Source organism: Anas platyrhynchos, chromosome 1 (genome assembly GCF_047663525.1).
Source record: "Anas platyrhynchos isolate ZD024472 breed Pekin duck chromosome 1, IASCAAS_PekinDuck_T2T, whole genome shotgun sequence".
NCBI classification, from domain to species: domain Eukaryota; kingdom Metazoa; phylum Chordata; class Aves; order Anseriformes; family Anatidae; genus Anas; species Anas platyrhynchos.
Window position 1 is genome coordinate 144,220,391 of NC_092587.1, and position 20,414 is coordinate 144,240,804.

The following is a 20,414-nucleotide window of genomic DNA, read 5'->3' on the forward strand; positions in this document are numbered from 1 at the left end:
TGACAATCATAACATGGCTCTCTAACCTTCATTTACAATCACCACCTTTTAGGCACTCATATAGCACAAAGGACTGCTAGAACTCATTACAATTAAGATGAAAGAAAATTTGCTGAAGTGTAGTTCAATATTTTTAAATCTTCAATTCATAAAAGCAGAGACTCAGAAACAAGTTCTGAACAAAACTAGCATTGTACCTCTACATCTTTTAGTTAAGCTGTCCAACAGAAGAACAAATACCTTCAGGAATCCATGTGATGCTCCTTCCAGTCTGACATCTTTAATACGCACCAATAATTAAAACGAACAAACAAAAAAGAAAAACCACTGTAGATATATTCTGTATAATGTACTGTACCTAATAACCTAGTTGGTTGCTTAAATAGTACCCCTGTAGGCCTTCTCCCTTCCACCCCAAAAGAAACTCTAGTCATTATTTCACGTTGTATTTACACGTATTTATAAAATATTGTATCATAAAGAGGGAGCAGAGTTCAGCTGATTTCTCAACCTGTTTCCTAGACAAGAAGAAAAACATGCCTGCTTTGGTGTACAGAGAAAACAGTTAACCAAGTATTTGGAATGTACATAAGAAAAATATTTACCACAAAGCAAGGAGAAAAATCAAACTGGAATTGAAGATCAAGACTTCTGCTCACCATGGAAACAAGACAACACTTACCTATCTTCTTTGTTTATCTGGTCACCAAAGCCCACGGTATTTACAATGGTTAGTTTCAAACGAACATTGCTTTCCTGGAGTTCGTATGTCTGGGCTCGAAGTCTTACATTTGGCTGAAAATGAGTTGACGCAGGGTCATCAAAACTGGTGTTAAACAGACTGTCTATTAAGGTTGACTTCCCAATTCCAGTTTCTCCTGAGGTTGAACAGAAGGGGTGGGGTAGAAATTGTGCACATCAAATACCTGCTAAATATATAAAGTGTTATTGCAACAACTTGACAAATTTGTCAAAAAATTGTCAACTAATTTCTTTGAACAGTACAGTTACCTACATTCCCTTTTTTACAACGAGCACTAAATATCTTTTGTTCAATTTTTATCCTACAAGCAGGAGATGGGTACTACTTATCTGCTGATGAGGAATAAGCAGAATGGCCCAAACACTTTAGTGTTTTTTTTTAAAGTACAAAAAAATATCCAATTGAAATGCTAATTATAAAAACAAAGGATTTATACAAATAATGGAATTACAGTTCATGTTTAATATTAAAGAAAACACTAAACATTGCAAACGGATTTAAATTTCAGTCACTTCCTTAGGAGAGGGATAGTTTGCAACCAAAACCTTAAAAACTCCATGTATTACTTACCGATACAAAGAATGTTGAAGCAGAAGCCCTGCTTGATGGATTTGTTAACCAGCTGATCAGGTAAACTATCAAAACCGACATGACCAGACAAGGGTAAGGATCGATAGCCATCATTTTGCTATTAAATAAAATAAAATATTGAAATATGTATTAAATATTAATGACATGGCTTTAAATTAATAAAATATTGAAAAATGTATTAGCAAAGTGAGTTGCAAAGCAATTAGTAAGGGCAACAAAAGAACTCTGATAGTAAGCTAGCACTTATAATTTACAAGGAACCAAGAAAAGCAAAAGTTCAGAAAAAAAAATCCATCAAGTCAACTTTATCCCATGACTTGAGAAAATACTCGGACTTACTTCACATGACTATTCGCAGTGTAAAAATTAAGACCATGTTTTAGAAAGAAAAAAAAAGAACGAAATAAAGCAGACAAGCCCAACTACAAACGTAAATTGAAAATGTTATAAATGGTTTATGTTATAAACCATAGACAGAACAGTAGATTATAGATGATTTGCTCTTAGAAATGAAGAAAAAAGCATTTTAAAACAACTTAATAAGCAGATTTCAAAAAAGGGACCATAATCACAGGAAGGTATATGGTAACTACATATACATATGGTATCTGGTACAGCAATTATTATTTATATAAAATAGCACCTTCCCTACAGACCAGAACTCTAATATATATTATTAGAAATGTCTAGAGGAGCACAGTCAGTTTAAAATGTTAGGAATCCTGCATCACAACATCAAGGCATTGCCCATACAAAAAAATGCCTAAGATTAAAAGGAAGCATCTTAGTTCACACACACAAACTGTGGTTTTAAAGAACCATTCCATATCAAATGTGTAAAAAGCGACAGGTCCATACTATTCTGTCTCTTCTGCTTCCAATCCACATGCCATTAGTTGTTCCTGGGAACACCTGCATAGCCAACAGTAGAAACATCCTCATTTAATACTCACAAGCCCCTCAAAGTGCCACCTTTTATAACAGGTATGCATAGAAAGTTTCAGACTTTGTGTTGCTAAAACGATGTGGCCATCACTTACAGCAAACATTTTGCACAGGACTTCTCATGTGGGACTACTGACTGCACTAGCTCTGATTTCAGACTGATATAGCCAGATAACTCCATTTAGACTAATATAACGACAAAAAATATGAGTAAGCAAAGGGTGTAATTTAAAGAGAAATAAAATAAACATTAATTCAAAACACATCTGAGCACAAAATTCCACAAGGTATTCTACTATATGGAAATTACTATTAAAAGGGGCAGAGAAATGTTGACGACTGCAGCATCCCAATCATTTAAAGACAAGTGTCCAAGACAAGCCAAGTTCAGTGTGACAGACAGGGAGCAACTACACTTACACAGTCTAACACTCAACCAACCTCTGTCACCGCCAAAATAAGCTCTCCTAAAGCCAACCATCAGGACTCCACACCCAGAGACAGTACAAGAGGCTCAGCATAACTGCAGAAGGGAGGCCTTTCATGTGTCACCAGCCCAAATCCAAATTCTGCCGGGCTACCCTCAAAATCACTGCCTAATCAGTTGTTACTCTCCACAAAAAAACAAACAAACAAACAAATAAAAACACTAGAGCAAGAAGAACCGAATTTCATTCAAGTCCACTTGAATTTCCATGGGCAAAGCAACAAAAGCCACAACCTTACCGATCATTTCCAAAGGTCATTAGAAATACTGCATCACCCACAATACACAAGGACAGGATTAAAAACTGCATAGACAGAGAAAACCAGTCTTACAGCTGTGTCTGCTGTACTGGCTAGGTGGGAAAACGGATGGCAGGAGTCCTCATAGCCGTTGCCTCCATAAATTTCATTTCCAAAAGGAAGAAAGAGATTAATTGCAATCTAGCAATTCAGCTCAAATGTATCATTTTCTGGGAATAAAACTAAAAAATAATTATTCCACTATTATACTGGCTGTTTATCTCAAAATTTGTCAACATTTCTCTGAAACAGAGGGCAAAGGGAAATAATAAAATTGCAAAACAAGGTGCCTTCTCTGTGCTGAGCTTAGAAAACTATGTCTGTGTTTATAAAAACAATATGACTGTATCACTATTTAAAAATCCATATTGGAGGTCTAAGATGGTTAATTTATTTGTATTTCCAAGTTCCTCCCAAAGATAATTCTTATGGATATGTATTTCATTCAGGAAAGTAACAATTTCTGCGATAGGTACTGATGCATTTGTCAAGATATTCTGAGACATTGCAAATTCAGTATTTTAAGAATACCACATTTATGTCTTTCTTCGGTACATAAAAGTTAATTTAATGACACCACACTGCTAGGAATGAAAATTAAAACCATTTTTCTGGAAATGTAAACATACAGAAGTGTATTGCAAGTGCTCTGTCGGTTCAGATGACACCTTGACACCAGACAGAAAAGCCCTGGTAAGCTGTAAAAGCGGATTACAGCCCCAGGAGCTTAGATGAACCTCCCCGACACAACAGCAGTGTTTTATACATGGCCATCTCCAGCCCTGGGGTAGAGGAGGAAGGCAAGCCTGCCATGTCATCTTCACTCTGAGTATAGGGTAAAGCTGTTAGCTGAGACGATAAAAGGAAAGGCCGCAAGAACACGAAGCTCATGCACCCCGCTTGCAGCACCTTAATGACGGGATCACTCTTCCCAGTTCTTTCTGCCAGAGGTAATGACTTCGTAAAGCAACAAACCACCACCACCTCCACCCCAGACCTCGCACATCACCAACTCCACACAGTCTGGCAGCGAGAACGTCAGCAGGAAGACGTCTGTAACCACCAGCTACGTGACTGCAGGAATGGCAAGCAGGGGAGAGAGTATTACTTATACCCGTCATGAGAACGTGCTTAAACGTCTTGCTCAAGTGTTTTAACGTTTTAAAAAGAAGATTGACAAGCTGAAGGAGGATCAGAAAAGGAAAAGTCGTGGTCTATGGAAATCACTTTTGCAGACAGACAGTAAGAAGCACAGCCTAATTAAGTCATTCCAAAAAAAGTGGGCAGAGTTGACTTGATTACAGTGCCTACAATGGGAAGACTTCTGGCAGGATGCACACACACACACACACACACAAAAAAAAAAAACTATATTAACAGTAAAATGTGAAGAAAAGCTAGAAACAAAGATTCTGAATCTATTTCTATTTTTAAATATGCATATTTTTTTTTAAGGATTTTAACTACTCCTAAATTGTTCAGAGAGCTGTCCTAAGACAATTGAATTTCCAGGAACCAGTTTCACCAAAAATGTCCCAGTAAAAGCTCTTAATTTAGGCTGTTAAACTTCCAAGAAATATTGTGTAGTTCAACCGGGCCAAGGCCTCAGCCATGCCGATATAGAAGACCTTGTATCCTTCAATGTCTGTTCTCCATGAGGCAAACATGACAGCACTGAGGCCTACGGTCCTGATTTGGAGACCTGCCTCCCTCCAAGCTCATATTAAAAATAAACAAAAAATGGGTCTCAGACTATATGTAGATCTCCTATATAAGCCTTCTGCAGAACCAGACATGCAGCCCAAGCATATAATCATGGGCAAAGACCACTGAAAAGCACCCTCTGAAGCTTGAGGGAAAATAGAAGTAGATGCCGGCCAATGAGGCCCGTAACACCACATGGGCGGGCGGCACGACGGGAACAGAAGGGAAACCTTGGCAAAGTAACGCAGAAGGAAGGGAACCAAAAACATATGGGAGGTAGAAAAATACAGAAAGAAAAGACTATGGAGATGCAGAGTAAGAAAAGTAATACATTAAAATCACATAGAATGAATACATTGGCCTATTCTATAAAATCAAAAGCAAGAGTCAAGTATGAAACAACACATTCCAAAAATATTCCATAGGAAAAAAAGTATTGGCCAAAAGACGCTTCAATGAAAACTCATTTGACTAATTTAACTCACAGTTATCAAGTAATTTATTCAATATGACAGAAATTGTAGCCAGTTTTTTAGGGATTGGTCCAAAATACCATGAGCTCTGAATTCTCCTACCAGCCTTTGCAAATGACTTTTTACATGTTATTTTGTTGTACCTACAATTTTTTTTTCTAACCCACTTTAACACACAAGACAGCTTATGTTGCCTTAAATAATAGGTTGCCACAGTATTTCCTTGATGCACACACACATATATATGTCTGATTCTATATATATGTATGTATATATGGAAATATCTTAGAAGGAACCTTAAAGAAAAAAAAAAAAGTGACATTTTTGCCCTAAGCTTCTGTCTTAAAAGACTTGAGGCAGTGCAGAATCTCCACGAATGCCCTGAAATCCCCCGGGCCAAGTAGAGGAAAAAGTTGTAGCCCCTCAGAAGAGAACAGGAGGCACAGCATGCAGGCTGTTACTGGAGAGAACTGCTGGATTGTATTTTAAGGTATTTAGGAACAAACAAGCAAAAACGCAGAAATACCTTGCTCATTTTTCAGTTGTGAGGAGGTGAGTTCACAGACAGCAACATATGCATTTGCAAACACCGCAAAGGCTTCTCTTCACCAGCACATGATTGAGTAACCTGAAAATCCAGCACATGCCGTACCTGTTCCTCCTTTGCTGAAGGTAAGGAGAAAAACAAAGGGACCGAAATCTGCCGCTGCCCTCTGAGATGACCACGATAAGGCAAAATACTCAGCACTAACACTGTGACTGCTGTCACTTCTGAAGATTTATGCTGGTCTGGCTGTGCTGGCGCAGCTGTGTGTGCTGCAACTGTAGCACTGGGTTTCTCTCCTGGAGAGCAGCAATTCTGTCTCTGCATACGAGCCAGAGCCCTCGACCACAGCCACTCTGATGCAGACCTTGCTTGTCCTCATGAGAAAGTGCTGGTCCTGGGTGTGAGAATGGCAGCTGCTATCTGCAGGCATCTGACTGCAGCGGGGCCTTCTCTTTCGCCTCCTTTTTAATTAGTCAATGGCAAGCATTGTGTGCTGTTGTACGGCAGCAATAGCTGCCAGAACTTTCCCAGAAGTCAAAATTTCAAGAATTGGAAGTAGTGAATGCTTGCATCTCAGACGTTGTGTAGCCTGATTGTAAATAGATTTACAGGGTAAGGTCAGGCTGCATTCTGGGAGTGATTTTGCATTTCTTTTGTGAAAGGACTGAAAACAAAATCCTTCCCACAACGCAGTAAGAAATACTTTAACAATTACACAGCGTGTGTGAAACTAGAAAATCTTATTTGATGTCAGTCTCTGATACTTATAAAGCTAGGACTAAATCACTCGCCTCTATTAAAGATGTATCTTACACCTCTGGTTTTAGTTTTCTCCTCTGTGAAGCTTTCCATCTCCATGCATCCCTCAGCAGATCTAGGGGACCCTCAAGTCCCACTCTCACTCACTTTAGCTGGTTTACCACCTCTCTCTGCACTCTTCACGCAAACATTAATCAACAAAAACATTTTGCAATGTTTCTTAAACTTCGGCTCTTAGGCTTTTCTTCTTTCTGGCCTCCCGCAAGAGCCAGCCCGTGTCGCTATATAGATGGATGGATGGATGGAGAGAAAAAGCTAGCATGAAATTAATGCATCACACTACATCATACCGCCACTCGAGAGGATTTATCCATGCCTTAACGACGGTATCTGTGAAATGCACCTCTCCAAACATGAACTCTGCCGGAAAGCAATCTACGCTCAACAGCCAAGTCTTGGGCAAGTGGGGGAACATGAACAAAGCCCCTTCATTCCCCTGCTGAAGGTTAGTTGGAGCTGGGTGGATCCTGCTCTGACAATAGCAGGACAAATAATTATTTCAGCACCAGGAGCAAGGGTAGACCTGGTCCTCCTCTGGCCCCTGCTTCTACGCTGCCCCTTGGGTTATGTCACAGAGAGACAGGGAGGAAAACTGGCTGGGATGCAAGCTGCTCCAAGGAAAGAAAACTTCAAAAGAGTGGTGGCCTGGATAGGAGCTGCTCCAAGGGACGAAAATGTCCAAGGAGGGGTGGCTGTTCTCCATTCCTCCAGCTCCCACACAAGCTGTGCCGCGTACCCGAGGCCAGCAGCATGGCACCAGGACGAAGCCAATAACCACTGAGACAGGTACTTCACCTGCCCACCACCACAAGACCAGCTGAAAACCACTCTTCTTTCCCAAAACAACCCCAATCCCCCTGCCCTTAGCAATACCTAGAACCGTTCTGCGCTGTCACCAGAAGTGCGGTGCAGCTGCAGGCGTACACAAACCCGTGTGTCTCCCCCAAAACGGGGAGCGATGCTGCAGCCCTTGGGAGCCCAGGGGCCGCCAGCCGAGCCCCCACCGAGCTCCTCCAGCCCTCCTCTTCCACCCCCCGGCAAATTTCGGCTGCCAGGGCACCGCGGCGGGGACTTACCGGCTGCCGGCCGGCACCGGGGGCGGCCATGGCCCCAGAGGGAGGGGACGGAGAGGAGAGGGAGGGAAGGAGGGAAGGGGAGAGGGGAATGAAGGATGGAAACCCCCTGCCGGGGCTGGGACCGAGGGTAGGCGGCGCCCAACGGGCGGAACGGCGGCCGGGGGGCGGAGGGGGAGAGCGGGCGGCTCTATGGGGGAACCCGCCCCGCTCCCTCCCGGCCGGAGGAGGGGCTGGGGAAGCCGGGCTCCGCCGCGCCCTCGTGAGCAGCAGCAGCAGCAGCAGGAGGAGAAAGGAGGAGGAGGAGGAGGAGGAGGATGTGAGATGAGATGGCGGAGCCCGGCGAGCTGCGGCAGGAGGCGGTGGTGCGGTTCCTGCGGGAGCGGGGCGGGCGGGCGCGCAACGCCGAGCTGCTGGAGCATTTCGGCGGCTGGCTCAACCCCGCCGAGCCCGGGCAGCGAGCCGCAGCCCGGCAGCGCTTCAAGGAGCTGGTCAACGCCGTGGCCACCGTCCGCCCGGAGCCCGGCACCGGGGCCAAGTACGTGCATCTCCGCCGCCGCTTCTGCGAGCCGCCCTCCCCGAGGGCACCACCACCGCCGCCACCACCAGCACCTCCTCCTCCTGCTGCTCCTCCTGCGGCGAGGAGGGATGAAGAGGAGGAGGAGGAGGCTGCGGGGGGCTCCCCCGGGGGCCGCAGGAGCCTGCGGGGCGGCTCGCCCCAGCTGAAGCGCGGCGCCGGGCGCGGCCGCGACTCGGACAGCGGCTCGGTGGCCTCGTCGTCGGCCGAGGAGGAGGGGAGCGCGGCGGGGTCGGTGGCGCTGGACCCGCTGGAGCACGCCTGGATGCTGTCGGCCTCGGACGGGCGGTGGGAGAGCCTGGAGGGGCTGCTGAGCTGCGAGCCGGCGCTGTGCTGCAAGCGGGACTTCATCACCGGCTTCACGGCGCTGCACTGGGCGGCCAAGCACGGGCGGCAGGAGCTGCTGGCCACCTTGGTCAACTTCGCCCAGAGGCACCGGCTGCCCGTGGACATCAACGCCCGCACCAGCGGCGGGCACACGGCGCTGCACATCGCCGCCATGCACGGCCACACCGAGGTGGTGAAGCTGCTGGTGGGCGCCTACGACGCCGACGTGGACATCCGCGACTACAGCGGGCGCAAGGCCGCGCAGTACCTGCAGCAGGGCACCTCCGGCGACATGCGGAGCCTGGTGGGGGCCCTGGATGAGGAGGAGGAGGAGGAGGAGGAAGGGGCCGCCGGCAACGGGAGCGGGCGCTGGAGGCTCTCCAAGGTGTTGCCGTCCAACCTGATGAGCTACCGGCTCTCCCACCACCACCACCACCATCATCACCACAGCGCCGGGGAGGAAGCCGAGGGCACCGACGGGGCGGCGGTGCCGGGCAAGGGCAAGGAGATGACCAGGAAAGCCTCCGGCAGCGGGAGGATGAAGCCGCGGCTTAACAAGATCCGCTTCAGGACTCAGATCATCCACAACACGCCCTCCTTCCGCGGGGACACTGAGGAGGAAGAGCAGGAGGAGAAATCCCTGAAAGCCTCATTCAAGCTCAGGCCGAAGTCCAACGTCTTTGGATAGGGCCGGGGAGCAGGAGGTCGGGGAGGTGGGCGCACGGACCAGCGACCCCAGCCAGGGTGTAGCGTGGAAGGGGAGGCAGCTGCAGGCAGGGGCTCCTCCGGACTCTCGTGTGCTCTGGGGAGATGGGTCCCAAGCATCTTGCTTTAACCCTCGGTGCAGCAGGGCTCAGGTGGCTGCCAAGGAGGCAGCTGCCTTGACTGGGCCCGCGGTGCTGAAACGAGGGGCAGTCGGGTGCGTTGAGAAACGCTGGGGTGTCTGAAAGCTGTGCTCCTTCCTCTCTGAAGGCAGACTTCTGGGTGAGAAACCCGTGTCCGTAAATCCTAGGATTAGCGAGTTGACCGGGGGAGAGGAAAATGCAAATGTTCTGCTCTTATATTATCAGCTGGTACTATAAACTCCTTACATCTTGCTGTGTAAGAACACCACCTCAGTAATACGCAAGTATATTGTAAGTCTCTTTTTAACAGCAATACCACCTGGCACAGCACAGACTTGGGTACCCGAAGTGAGACCGTCGATAAGTTTCCAGTCAGAATCCAAGTTTCAGTCCAGCAAAGACCTGAGCCTGTGTTAACTGTGTGCGCTGAGAATTGCCTGATTTAACATTGTGAATATCAAAGGAAAAAAAAAAAACATTGCACTGCAAGCAGTGAACAGAGTTAACCATGTGCTGAGGTCTCTGCTGTCTGAGGTACTACTGAACTCGCTCATCACTGTTGTAATACTGATAGAAAATAACGCGAGTGAAGAGTCTTTTATATAGTTGGTGTCTTACGTTTTGTCTTAGGCAAAGCAGTTTTGTTTTAATCACTGTGAATTCTCAAGTGCCAGACCTAGCGCAGTTCCGTTTATTCAGTCTGGTCAAGTCTTGTTCATGTTTGTGTAACTGGCTGCATTTAAAATCAGAAAATTGTGCTGTATGTGTTACATGTGAAAGTCATTCTCTTTTAGAAAAGAGCACCGACACCATTGCATGCAATCTTCCTGAAACTGATGTGGTCCTGTAATGTAATAGGTACAGGTCCGTGTTTGCTAGAAACTTAGGTGCCAATCCCTTCAAATTACTTTGTGGAGAAATAGAAGGTAAGGAGAAAAAGGGGGAGAGGGGGTACAAGGTGAATAACCAGAACTCTGAAGCGTTATCCCCATTTATAATGCTCAGTAAAAGCCAAATAATGACATATTTTACTTAAGTGGCAGCAATGGTGTTTGAGTTCTTTTAAACTTGTATTTCTAGAGAAGTAATAACTAAGGCTTTGAACATCGTGTCTGTCTGCTAAAGCTTTCTGAAACCTTGAATATTTTTTTCTCTGCTTTAAAGGTAGCAATTCCAGAGCAATCTAGGAGGCTTTCCTTAAGCGTGAGGTATTGAGCTGCCCCTGGATCCTGAATGCTGCTCCAGGTAGAAGTCACGCGTGCTTAGATGTTAAGGTACCGTCAGTCTCAAGGCAACGCTTGTCAGAGCATGTTTCAGGTTGGCTTCCTCAGAATGTTTGTGCGTGTCTGTCGGGCAACGAATGTAAAGTCGGTAGACTTTGACTTGTTATAGTCCAAATTTGAGACAGTGATTAAGTGCGTGCCACAAGCTCTAGAACACTTCACAGGGAAACTGCTGCTGGGAGTTGTGCACTTTCAAGGTAACAGCTGTCTGTAGCTGTTGCTGGTGGTTTACTTTATTTTAGAGACAGAGGAAGGGAGTGGTAGCAATTCATCAGTTTCAGACTTCCCATGCACATGGATTACCAGTATCTGCACTTTGTGTCAAAACCTAATAAATGACAGTATTTGATAGGCATGCAAGCAACACTTAACTGTTTCTGGGAAAAGTTACATGGAACAAAAATTGAATCTGGAGAGGTGCTGGTCATTACTTTCATGCAAAAAGACTAAAAATTATGCAGAGGTTCAGCTTTAGTTTATAAATTATAACTATAATAGAGATTTCACGTGCCTTCATTTTGGGTTGGTTGCTACAAATGTGCTGGATATAGTCAGTTTTGCAAAGCACTTTGTCTTTACATCTGTGGGACAGGACCAAAATTTTTTTCCCCGGCCCTTCCTGTTTAAACTGTCAATTCATACAACTATTGGGTGTCTGAAAGGGGAAAAAAAATTATATGTGTTATTCTTCAGAGCTAATTCTTTTGTAGCAGAGGAGAGAATTAAACACAAATCTTAAACTTCACTCATTACAGAAGATAAATAGCTTTTTAGGCTTCTGCAAAAAGGTTTTCAATTGGACACGAGTCCTCTTCAGTGTGGCATTTTCTGGATTGTGCACATTCCATTCAACTACTTCCAAATCTTATTAAAGTAACTTTCTGCTTTTAGAGTTTATAATTCTTACACGTGAATGGTTGGGTCAAGTGTTTATCTCTTCACATGCAAATAGCAAAGAATTGCACAGAATTACTGAGACTTAGCTAGCTGTTGGGGTTTGGGGAAATGAGTCGAGGACTTCCACGCCTTGGGATTTGGAATATGAAACCCTTTGGATTTTAAAAGACTAACTGGAATGTAGTTTTATCTTGCGTAACACAGTAGAACTTGGTAATTACTAAGAGAATTTGGCAAATGACATCATTGTAACTCATCGCTTGAACTGTCAAAGTGAAACTCTTGGTCCACTCATATGGTCTCATCAACTAGAGAGACCTCACTTTAATGGTCCAAAGGTCTTCGCAAGGTGGGGTGCTATGACACCAAGTCCAAACCCTAAAAAAATGGTACAGTTGGTGTTAGAGATATTTTTGACAAATGGCTGTATAACCACTAGTGTATATTTGCGCTATGGGACTAAAGCACTTTGATTTCACATTAGGACTTGTCACATTCCACACAGTTACTTTTTATAACATGAGCTAAAACTGAAGTTTTCGTTTGGAAATAGGAAAGACTTGATGCCCTGTTTAAGAATATTTACAGTCTAAAGGTACTCTTTAGTCAAGTATTTTTGGATACACTGCTTAGAAAGATGTGAATTTGAAATAAAGTTGTATGGTACATGAAACTGGAGCACTTACTGGTGTCTTTTTAATAGTACACTTGAGGTTCCTGAATGTGTTTGTTTACTTTCTGTGATAGTGTGTAAGGCAGCAAGGCTGTAATATAAACAGTTGATATCTTTTATTGTATCTTAACGCTTGAAATATTTTAGAGGCCTGGAAGCCCGTCAGTTTTTATTAATACCGCTTTTTATGGGTGTCTTTCTCAATGGTTATGAGTTAAGGATCTGTAAATTTTAGTTTTACCGAAATAAAAAGAGCCCATGAATTGTTCATGCTTGGATCTACTTTTGTACTTAGCTACGTACTTAGGGGCTGCTGGCATGTTGGCTGGTAAAACTATGCGTTGTTTTGGATTTTCTGCTATCGTGAAGAGGTCTGATACTGGCTAACACTACAGAAAGAAAAAGATGGGAAAAAGATAGTGGAGTTGCTTGAAAGGCAGTAACGCTTCTCCTTAGCAGTCGCCCTCCGATAACTCATGTCAAAGTAAATGAAGACACAACAGGGTTTCTGCAGAGAAGTATGTCTAAATAAGGGCCTGGGAGAGTGGTGTTGCTTGACTTAAAATAGCACCCTGACCTTATTTCTTTGCAATTAAAAATCTCTGACTCTGAGAAGACTTAATACCAGTTTTTGCCACTATGTAAAGGTCAATACCTGATTAAAAAAGGTTTAGGATTAAGGCTTTTTGTAATGTCTGAACTACAACCAGCAGCTTCTCTGTAGGGAAGTATGACGGCAGTACCACATGGATTTTGGTCTACCTAAATATCCTTTGAACTTGCTGCCTCACTTAAACATATTTTAAGACTAGTGGGCCTCATGCTGCCAATAAATCCTTTGAGAGCCATCCAAATTTATGGTCAGACTGAAAAAAGGCTCCGCTGTTGCTGAGGATTACAGGTTGATGAAGATGCAAGCGGCTCCAAGCCAAGCAACCCCAGATCAGTGGTTTGGAGACGCGAATGAGAGGAGGACGGAGGGGAGGTGTTCTCAGGAGCTCAGGGGAGAACGGGGGCATGCGGGAAGCAGCTGAGGTTATGGGGACAGAGCGAGGACGTGAGCTTTGCTGGTCGTGCAATGGCTTGAAGAGCTGGTCAGAAAGCTCTATAATAAACATACATCCCTTCTGCTACACAGTAATGCCGGGAGAGACGACTCGCTGAGAGCTCAAATGTAAATTAATGTCTCGTGAAGTATTTTGGTTGGTCCTCTTACCGTTGTTTCCTAGCATGGCTAGTACTGTTTGCAAGAAGTACAAACAACTCTTCTGTTGAGCGTAGCTACAGCTGTTGAGTCTCTGAACATCAGCTTGGTCCCACTTTAGATTTCTCACTGGTATTGCATCGTTATCTTCCTTTCCCATTGACTGGAAAGGAAGGGTAAGGGGACTGCAGTCCTGACTTACTGTGCCTATTTGGACTGCATGAGCCTGAAGACATTAGAACAAACTTCGGAGACTTCATCCAGAAAAATGATGAGTTTGGTTACGCATTTTGGTGCTTAGTTGGTTGGTTTTTCCCTCAAGTTGAGGCGGAAAAAGTATATATTGCTATTTTTTTATGCCCCTGAGTGTTAAGAGCAGGGAAGGAAGAAGTTGTAGATTAATATTAGGGTCTGGTACAGCTGCTAGCTGTTCAATTTTGGGTTAAATTATTAACAGTTTGGGGAGAAAACTGGAACATGACTTTCCATTTTCAGAGTTGTTACAGTGAAACATCTTATCTTCACGTTTTGCATCTGTTCCAGAATTTATCTTGTCTCACTCTTCAGTTTAGCCAAAATCAGTGCTGATGTGTCCTAATTATGCACGTTACTGGAAAAACTGAGCCAAGCTACCAGGTTTTGTTTGTTTTTAATACAACTTTTGTCTATTTTAACATAACTTCGTTTCATTAAAAGACATTTTATGAACCTATGGTAGCAATGTCAAGCGGCAGCAGCACTAGTCAATAAAGTGTGGTCTCTGCATGTATCTGCATCAGTGCCAGTAAATCATCAAGGCTATTGCTGTCGGTCCACAGCAGACAGCCTATAGCATGCACACTTATTCCTTTTCATGAAAAGTAAGTTTGGAAACTTAAATGTCCCTAGCCACCAAAATAATTGAGTTGGCTGGGTTGTTTCTAGACCTAGCCTTACCTGTAGATGGAACACTGGGATTTTCCTCAATTTTCCCCTGGAGCTAGAGGCCTTTTGCTTTTGCTAGGCGTCTCTTGAGCTGTACTGGTTACTTCACTCTGTAGTTCCCAGAGCACCCGAGAAGTTGGTGGCAGAGTGGGCAGGAGTAGTGGATTCATCCCTCTTCTTGAAGCTGGAGGGGTGGGTGTTCTTGGGTGGAGTTTTTTTGGGGTGGGTGATATCTTTTTTATTTTTTTTTTGGTGGTTGTGGTTGGTTTGTGGTTTTTGTTTTTTTTCTTTCTTTCAGGAAAGAGATGAAGGATATCAGCAGATTTGTTGGGGCACAGAGATCCCGTGAGACAGTTCATATTAAGGAGGTGCTGTCCATGTTGCTAGTTTGATTGCAGAACAACAAAATGAGTTATGTAGGTTATAAAGATGTCTTCTGTTCACTGAACATAAATTTGTTTGAAATAATAAAACCTCAGAATACCAGAAAATATGTTTGTAACACTTGAATAAATAACAGCATTTCTGTTTTCTCTTTCTTTGCCTTTCTACCTATCACATACCATCTCACCACAGGTACATCTTACAGAAATAACTGTGTTAACTTGGGAGCTTGTAATTAAAGGGTTGCAGCTAGGTCCTGCTGGTTCAGCTGCCTCCTGCAGCAGCACCGTTAGCTACCATTCTCACACTTCTGCCTCTTGAAGCTTCCCCTTCATCGCAGATGGGCTGGGTGGAACAGACTGCAGGCATCGCAGCTGCACGGCGTGGGTTGTGGCAGTGGCGTATCTCAAGGCTTCTGAAGCTGCTAGAAGTGCTTCTCTTGATGGGGATGGGAGCAGAGATGCTACGTCACGTCATCTGCCTCTGACATTTGCACAGGTATTACATTTGTATGTGAACAAATGGTTGGAAATGGGTGTATTAGGCTTTTATTTTTTAACCTGGAATTATCTTACCTTCAAGTTCTCACAGCCATCTCCCAGGATATCCACTGACAATAAAATTAGCCGTGATAAAACTAGTGTCTTTTATGGTGGGTCCTAAAACAGGAATTCTTCCTTTCAGTAGCTGTCTAGGTGAATTCAGATTTTGGAAAGCTTTGCCTCAGCTCCTGTTAAAAATAGAAGACTGTGACTTTAAAGATGACTAATCATTTTGAAAGTTCACTTCCCTACACACCCTTCAAACCGAACGCCTGAGGTAAAGAAGAAGGGGGGAAAAAAAAAGTAACGCGTCTCAAGCATGCCAGCACACACAGTGACTAAGCAGTACAGGGCAGCAGCTTCTTTTTTAATCCCTGAATGATTTTAGCGTTCCCCATTCCACAATAGCATTCTTCATTGAAACCTGTGTCAGGTTTCAATGCCACTGACCTCTATAGGAAGCACCCCTGGCTTTCATGGGTCAGTAATGATGAATTACCTGCTCAGAAAATAGTGCTGTTATGTTTTTCAAAGTATAGCACCTTCCCTTGGCTGAAACAAGTGGCAGGAAGACTTTGGAGATGGATTTGATTTTTATTTTTCCCCCCCAGTGATCTTTTTAAAAAGAAATTGATACCATAAGGTATGGATTTGTTGACGTCACCATGACTTTTTATGGTCCTTTATGGCCTTGTGAACATCTCACCTACTCCCTTGATTTGAGGTGGAGTGAAAAGACAAGGAAGTGATGTTAAGGGAGTGGAATCTGATCGGCTGGAAGCAGAGGAAATGTATCAGGCTGTCAAACTTCTGCTGATAACATTGCTACTACTGATTCTAGAGTGGTATTGCCAAATCAAAATTGTTATCTCAAAATATCACATAGTGTCCAAACACGAGAAAAGATGCTGCTCCTGGCCCTAGAATCTCTGCAGCCTACTCAAACAGGGATCAAATATGCAAAATAGGTCAAATATCTATATATACATACAAATAAAAAAAAAAAAAAAGAAAAAAGAAAGAACAAAAAGAAAAGCCATAACACTTTTGGCTAGATGTTTTGCTGCTTTTCCCCTCCTGCCTTACTATGACTCTCCTGGGAGCCAGTCAACTCTTTTACAAATCTTTTAGCAGATTTGGAATTAATGAAATTTCAAATAGCATGAAGGGGAGATCAGTAGCCTAAATCTCCAAACTAACATGCTTGAAGCCTAATTTAAACAACACAGTTGAATTTGGCCTAAACTGGTTTAATATCCTAATGAAGGAACTTAAGCCCAGCTTGGTCAAAGAATATATGTGAAAATCATCAGTTCATTTCCAGAGTATGACCGCAAGACTGGTGACAAGTCCTTCACTGACAGCTTGGATTTAGATCCCAGGCTTGACACTTAGCTGCCCCAGTAATGAGTGTTATGGAAAAATCTATTTTGTGTGTTCCTACACTAGCACTTACAAAACAAGTCAGGGAAAAAAAAAATATAGGTGTTGAAAACTTGACATCATCTTTCTTCTACAAAGGATGAGGAAAATAAAGGAGATGTTTGAATTTGCTCCTGTTTCCAAAATAGGAGCAGTAGTAACAGTAAATGTTCTGTCAGTCCCCATTTTTCCCTTCTGTAACGAGCTTCTAGAAAGCACACCCTGAAAGTTCCTCATTAACAGCGTGTATGTTCACATCTTGGGGCTTTTATAAAAACTCACCATAATTGTTTGGGTCACCTGGCAGTTTTCCTTCTGCTTGGATAGATTTACCCGTCCTTTTCATTTTTAGTTGTTCCTGTTGGCACTGTACCTCATGGCCAGCATGGAACTAGGATGGCATTAAAAGTGCTTCAAAATTACAGTGAAGAAAGGGGTACTGACAACGTTGAGAAAGGGGGAAATGAATACCTGCATTTCAGGCTAGTTAGGAGGTCTCAGGAGGCACTGAAGAGTTTCCACCCAATGGTCTACCTGTACAAACAGAAATGTGGACACTGAGATCAGCTCATTGTTTTACACCCTCCTAGTATTTCTGATTTCATGAAGATCCCATAGTTGCTGTGAGATCATCGCAAGGATCCCTTGACAAGCCAGAAGGGAAAAGAGGTGCTGAGATGGAGCAGCACTGCGGTTAAGAAAGGTGGCAGAACACAGGTGCCTGAGCCAACACTGCCACTGCAAGTGCTGCAGGACAGAAGAAGCTTTTGGCCCAGTATGCTGATAGCTCGTTATGTTTTTCCTCATCTATTTTCTACGTGTTATATAACAGTAGTCATGGCCACACAGTAGGGATGTTGGATGTTTTGATTTTTGCTTTACTTATACTCACTCACTATTGAAATTTGGTCCAATTTTGTAGCATAATTTTAACCACATATCACCCAAGGATCTCACTAACCTTGCTGCTTTTTTATTTGGGGAATGTGAGAAGAAAAGTGCCAACTGTTCTGGGATCCTCGGGTTCCTACGTTTCATCATAACATCGGTGTTACCCTACCGATACCCAGCATCTCCAGATTCTCCACAGGCACTACAGAATTGCTTTCACTTCACACGTAAGAATGTGAAACTGCAGTAAAATATATCCCACCAAATGTCATAAGCCTGAGGAAATGAGGCACACAAGCGTGCAGGTTGTCTCAGTTAACACAGGAAGGGTGTGAACAAGTAGGAAACGTTAACTTGTTTTGTACTTAGAAAAGAGGTAAGCTGTTCTACCAAATTCTCGGTAAATATTCAATCCTAGAATCTCAAATATGGAATTCACGTGGGATTCAAATGTTTGCTAATTTTAGACTTTTTGAGTAACATCTTTAAATAGTCGCAGTTTCTTCACTCCCATGAATAACTTTGCATTTGCTACAGTCGTCTCCTGCCTTCCCCCCCTCCACCCTGTGGCTTACGATGACAATGTGGCAATTCATGAATGAGTGGGTGACATTAAATGTCACCATTCATCCTAGCCAGTATTGATGTAAAAGGTCTATTTGTGTTTGCTGGCTAAATCCTGCCTCTAACAGAAGGGATTTATTAGTTCTGTTGTTAGAATAATTGTTTCTTTAATGACACAGTGATGATATATCTGATTGTGCACAGAAGCAGAAAAGACAGCTGATGGAATTACAGTGCAAATTACAAATTACAGTTTCACAGGGAGATAATAGTAAATTTTAGGGTTTTTCTGGCTGAAAATTGCCCTGTATTACACTAATTTGTATACTTTGCTGCTAGTTCACATCCAGAGCTATGATTAATTAGAACTTCCTTATGATTAACCTTAGCCACACTTTCTTTGTGTCAAGTGCAGGAATACATTTGCTGTTGGCATGCATTTGCTAACTCGTATTTTATTAGCAGCAGCGTTACCAACTTGATTGGGCAGGATCTGCACAACTAGCACAGTTATCAAGAAGTTAAATGCCTCAATCAGATACTGTTTTTAATCATTTTAAAGTCAAAGGAGGAAATAGGGGCTTTTGAGGATAAGTTATTTTTACCCAACATAAATTTTTTAAGGTAATTACTCAGTAGAGCACCAGAGTTCTCCATCATTTGCATCATTTACACACCACAAACTACATTGCTTCAAATTGTGATGTAGCAGATCAGCTCCTACTCCACAAATTAAAGAATAGCTTCAAGAAAGCACTCAGTATTCAATTTCTTGCATTATGTTCTGATAGCTGCAAATTGAGCCAGATGAATTTATGAGCACCGTACCCCTGTGTGAGTAACCCACAGACTGCTACAGAGCACCCCATGCCTCCAGGCTTAAGAGCTGCCATCAAAGAATTGAAAGTACCTTACTTGATGTAGAAATGTAAAAATACTCTCAAAGGAATCTTGATGTTTTGGGACCCCAGCCATCAGAAAGGCTCTAAAAGAGAAAACAGCACCTGGGGGTTGTTTTATGTGAAGTTTTTGGCTGATGCTGTGGTTCGATGCACCTGTGTAGGCCCAGGTGGGGCCTACGACAGGAAAGACACCAATTGCCCTTGCCCCATCCCCACCCTACCCCCAAATGCATGCTCCCATAGCCTCTGATACAGGATCACCTGTTTGGTGAGGCTCTTTAGCCTGCCAATCCCACTGGGAGCCAAGTTTCCACTGCAAATAAAAAATAATTGGAAATAAATTCAGGTCAGAGCGAGGACTTCAGTGCGTGGGCAGTTGAGCTCCACCTCAGGGCCTAGGGCAGCCAGGCAGGGATGTTAAAAAAGCACCTTTTGACTTGGATGGTGGGATATGAATGGATACCAAAAGCCACAAAGGGCACAGGTTTCTTACTTGTTCTCTCCAAAATATATTGTGAAGACCACATGTGAAGATATGGAGTCTTTTATTTTTTGGGGAGCAGGGCGGTGGGTTCTGCATGGCCAGACAGAAGTTATTCTCTGTTTCTATTTCTGCAGTCATTTTCATTGGGTCTCTTTTCAAATCTGTTAAACTTCCCTCTTCTAGGAACCCTACAGATTTGATCCTTCACCTCATTTTGGGGTGTAATTTGGTCAGTGGGAAACGACAGCGAGAAAGGAACACTGATCGAAAAACAGAAAAGATGACTGAGCAGAAATCTGACTCCTCCACGGTTTTTAGTCCAAGTGTTACGTCAAGCTCCGGTTCCCCCAAGAGGGATTGTCAAAGAATGGGAACCTGAGGCTCTGAATCTGTGGAGCTCACCTCCACACGTGAGATTTAAAAGAAACAATGGGCAGAAAGAAAGCAGTGAAAATGGGAGTTGAGCTAACCACCTCTTCCTTAGCAAATGTCTGTGGTTTCAACAGGGAAAAAAATATGAAACCAGAAGTGGTCTGAGGTGTAAGAGGGCAATAAAAGAACTAAGTACAGGTATTCAAAAAGCTCCCTTTTAAATTATTTGGAAAGACTCTTGCACAACTGGCTCCTGCTTTACCGGAATATGAATAACAACAATAATCTTCAGGCAGAGCTCCTTATCCTGCCAAGGTTTCTACATTGTCATATTCCCTAAATGCTGGTTTTAATTTAAGAGTTTGATTTTTTTTTTTTTTTAATCACCATGGAAAGCATTTAATTCTTGAGCAATTTTATAT

At 43.4% G+C, this 20,414-nt stretch overlaps 2 protein-coding genes and 1 long non-coding RNA gene across 10 annotated transcripts in view; 1 reads left to right on the forward strand and 2 right to left on the reverse strand.

Annotated features, from left to right (window-relative positions):
- Nucleotides 1-7,864, reverse strand: part of SEPTIN10 (septin 10) — a 28,705-nt gene extending 20,841 nt beyond the window's left edge. For 3 of the 7 annotated variants that reach the window (XM_027444897.3, XM_072031543.1, XM_027444922.3), the window contains exons 1-3: nt 7,705-7,864; nt 1,334-1,451; nt 683-878 (exon numbers count right to left, since the gene is read on the reverse strand). In XM_027444897.3, coding sequence (XP_027300698.2) covers nt 683-878; nt 1,334-1,451; nt 7,705-7,734 — 344 coding nt within the window. In that variant the 5' untranslated portion in view covers nt 7,735-7,864. Of the gene's footprint in view, nt 1-240; nt 263-682; nt 879-1,333; nt 1,452-7,704 lie in introns of those variants that run through there. The other 4 variants (XM_072031554.1, XM_072031547.1, XM_072031557.1 and 1 more) reach the window with 3 other exon arrangements.
- Nucleotides 7,865-7,933: 69 nt separating this feature from the next.
- SOWAHC (sosondowah ankyrin repeat domain family member C) lies at nt 7,934-12,571 on the forward strand. Its single transcript, XM_027444932.3, has one exon. It carries the CDS (start codon nt 8,031-8,033, stop codon nt 9,291-9,293), a length of 1,263 nt encoding a protein of 420 aa, XP_027300733.1. The 5' UTR covers nt 7,934-8,030; the 3' UTR covers nt 9,294-12,571.
- A 540-nt stretch (nt 12,572-13,111) lies between these two features.
- LOC140000790 (uncharacterized) lies at nt 13,112-19,548 on the reverse strand. Of its 2 annotated transcripts, none has more exons than XR_011806004.1 (4): nt 19,150-19,548; nt 17,251-17,313; nt 15,391-15,545; nt 13,112-15,298 (listed from the first exon to the last, which is right to left on the reverse strand). It is a non-coding gene; the product is annotated as an uncharacterized lncRNA (long non-coding RNA). The 2 variants fall into 2 exon arrangements; XR_011806003.1 differs by having other exon boundaries at nt 19,145-19,546.
- Between the last annotated feature and the right edge of the window lie 866 nt (nt 19,549-20,414).

Bases quoted from the DNA above. Each gene is read 5' to 3' on its own strand.
- SOWAHC (XM_027444932.3), top strand. From the start codon at position 8,031: ATGGCGGAGCCCGGCGAGCTGCGGCAGGAGGCGGTGGTGCGGTTCCTG.